This window comes from Halichoerus grypus, chromosome 12 (assembly GCF_964656455.1).
Source record: "Halichoerus grypus chromosome 12, mHalGry1.hap1.1, whole genome shotgun sequence".
NCBI lineage: Eukaryota > Metazoa > Chordata > Mammalia > Carnivora > Phocidae > Halichoerus > Halichoerus grypus.
Genome location: NC_135723.1, coordinates 94525923 through 94529546, shown reverse-complemented (window position 1 = coordinate 94529546; position 3624 = coordinate 94525923). Strand labels below are relative to the sequence as shown.

Genomic DNA, 3624 nt, shown 5'->3' with positions numbered 1-3624 from the left:
ATTTAGCTCTCAAAATGGTTAACTAGTACTAGTTAGTTAACTAGTTAACTAGTACACAGCTACTAACATTACTGCTACTGACATTATCTATTATTGAGTCTAATTTCTATGCTGGGGATTTTGTTAGGCAATCTACATACATTTTCTTGACCAAATAAACCTCTGGGAGCCATATATTACTGATTCTATTTTATAGACTAGGAAATTATCTTTAGAGAGGTTCAGTAACTCGGCATACTAGAAAGTGACCAGATAAGTCTAATTCCAAAACCCGTATTTTCAACAACTAATAATGAATTTCTTCAAGATTCTTTATCTCTCTCTCTCTCTTAAGAGTTTGATGGGAGCCTTATTCCTGCAGGAATTATTTTTCGATTTACTCTAACTTCTAAATCTAAAACCACACTTGGCATGCCATCCCCCATCTGCCTGAAATGCAAAATATCCTTTACTCTCAGGTGTCTTAGGCTAGATCTCTCTATTCTTGTTGAAAACCTCGAGCATACTTTTAGCAGGTAGCTGACTCAAGCCCAATTTTTTTTTTTCTGAATTCTAAATTCTAAATTCTTGGTGGATTTCTTTTCTACAGGTCTGTCGCTGTCCATTTCTAGGTTCCATCCTTTAGTTGACCTATTTCTTATTTCTGAATAAATTTCCTTTAGCATTTAGCAAGTCTTAAGTGATTCCAAGTACTTTCTTATCACTTGGAATCATCCTTATAACCAGGTTGGTCTCTTATTAGGAGAATTAGGAGAGAATTCTGAAGAATTTTGTCTTCATGTAAACGTTTCTATTTATAGTAAATATTTCATCCAACTGAACATATTTTTGTTTTAGCTATTTCTGTTCCTTTGGCTACCAGTTTGCTTCCAGTAAAGGAGATAATTTCAGGGAATGTGATTCTGGGAATGTACATACTGTCAAATGCACCATAAACTCTCCTCCCACCTTTCATTTTCATTGCTGCTGGGATGGTTGTTGGGATGGTGACAGTGCATGTATTTCTCTTACAGCCATTAACCATCGTTCTGCTTAGACTTTCTATCTGCATTAGAGTTAGTTTTGTGAAACCGTATTTTCCGAAAATGCGATCCATTTAGGCTTGGAAGTTACTTGTAGAAAATTGTACAAAATATTGTTTTAAGAAATGTACTATATTTCCCCTTGTCATTCCTTATTTAGTATATTTGTTCTCTCTGTCTTTTAGTTGGCATTCAATTTTCTATTTTTCAAAATTTGCTACCTCATTAACTTCTGCTTTTATGTTTATCTATCATCTATCTATCTATCTATCTATCTATCATTCCTTTTTTTTTTTAAGATTTATTTATTTGACAGAGAAAGATAGCGAGAGAAGAAACACAAGCAGGGGGAGTGGGAGAGGGAGAAGCAGGCTTCCCGCAGCGCAGGGAACCCGATGTGGGGTTCGATCCCAGGACCCTGGGATCATGACCTGAGCCGGAGGCAGACGCTTAACGACTGAGCCACCCAGGCGCCCCTATCATTCCTTTTATATTTACTCTTTTCAGATGCTTTTTATTTCTTCCTGTGGATTCAAGGAACTGTCAGTGTCATTTTCTCTCGGGCTGATGACTTTAATATTTTTCTGTAAGGCAAGTCTGCTAACTATGAAATCTCTTATTTTTTGCTTATCTGGGAATGTCTTTATTTCACCTTTATTTTCAAAGGATAGCTTTGTTGGGTATAGAATTCTTGGTGACTTTTGTTTGTTTCTTGATGCACTTCACAGTATCTTCTGACCTCCATCATTTCTGGTGAAAGGTCAGGAGTCAGCCATATTGCCAGTCTCCTGCACATGACAGGTCATTTACCCCCATTTTGCATATATTGGTAAACTTGGTGGCATCCCACAAATCTCTAAATTTAGTTCATTTTTGTGTAGAGAGCATTTGCCTGGGCAGCACCGTGGGGGGATCTCCTGACACAAACCAACAGAGTTCCAAAATACATGAAGTAGAAGCTGACAGAAATGACAGAAGAAATGAACATATCAAAACTATAGTTGGTGGTTTCAATACTCCACCTTCAAAAACTGATCATACCAACTAGACAGAAAACAAGTCAGGGTAAAGAGACCTGAAAAACACTATCAACCAAGTTGACCTAACTGATGTTTTAGAACACTCTACTCAACAACCACAGAATATGCATTGTTTTCAAAAACATGTAGAATGTTTTCTAGTATAGACCACATATTATGCCAAAAATAATCTCAGCATATATAAAAGGATTGAGAAAATGCAAAGTATCTTCTCTGATCAAACTATTTCGAGATAAACAACAGAAAGAAATTTGAGAAATGCCCCAATACTTGCAAATTTGACAACATACTCTTAAATGATTCATGGATTACAGAAGAAATCTCAAGGAAAATTATATTTTTAACTGAATTAAGGCAGAAATATATCCATCACAGGGAATGCAGCAGGGACTAAGGGGATATTTATAGTCTTAAATGACTCCATGAGAGAAAAAAAACAAAGGTCTGCATTATAATCTAAATTTCTACCTTCAGAAACTATAAAGAGAAGCAAAAAGTAAACAACAAAAAAGAATAAGGAAGGAATAATAAAGATCAAATTTGGAATCAATCAAATAGAAATCCGTGGCGCTAAAAGTTGGTTACTTGAAACCATCCACAGAATTGACGAACCAAGATGCAGGGGAGAAATCAGTCCCTGACTGTGGACTGGGCCATTCCCCAGCTTGGTAGAGACTGACCCAGGATTAGTTTTCTACCCAGACTGTTGCTCAGACCACACTGCCTTCTCGGGGCTGAGGAGTCTGGGAAGATTTGCAGTGGCTTTTGTAGTTTCCGATGAGGTTAGGTGGGGCTTCCTCACTTTTGTGACTACCCTTTTTATGCAGGCTGTAGGTGCCTGTGAAGCACTGTGTATTCACTGATGGCACAGAAGTACAGAGATGTCTGTGAGGGGCTGGCAGACTCCAGGGTTAGGGGAAAACACTCCTTCTTTATTCTAGAGACAGTTGATCCAGAGGAGAACTCTGCTTTCTCTGTGGTATTAACACCATATGAATAATGGATCAGCTGTAGTGCCTTTCCTGGGTCTTGTCGATACCAGTACATGTTGTCATAGCCCATAGTTTGAGAACATTCCAGAACAATCTTCTTTCCTGTCCCTGAAACACAGTGTCTTGGGGTCTGGGAGACACTAGCATCCATGAGGCCTGAGAAAAAGGAGATAAAAATTAGCAACAGAGGGCTTGATGCCAGAACCAGGTACAGAACCAGAACAAGGGAAAATGTTCCTTTCTAATTTTAGAGAAATCTGTGTCTATGACTTACCCGCCTCCAGAAGGTAAAGGGCCACATAGCAGAGGAGCCTGACAGCCATGGCACAGTCAGGGCCAGAAGGGTGTCTCCCAGTTCTGGGGAAGTGGGATGGGCTCTTGATGAAGTCATCGTGTGACAACACAGTCCCTGCAAACTATCTGGGCCCCACAGCCATCCTGTTGATATCCTGTATCCCTTTACCCATCAAAGGACTAATATTTTTGTTTACTTCTCTCATCCAAAGTAGGCTAGATGCTTTGCTCATTTGTCTTAACTCAAGTCTCTACTCTTTTTTTGCAAAACATTAA

The 3624-nt window shown here is 38.7% G+C and overlaps 1 gene segment (V, D, J or C); it reads right to left on the bottom strand.

The window, feature by feature from the left end:
- Nucleotides 1-2881: 2881 nt before the first annotated feature.
- LOC144379635 (T cell receptor beta variable 25-1-like) lies at nucleotides 2882-3377 on the bottom strand. The segment is given in 2 exon segments: nucleotides 2882-3210; nucleotides 3329-3377. Coding segments are annotated over 2 exon segments (378 nt in total).
- Nucleotides 3378-3624: the final 247 nt, after the last annotated feature.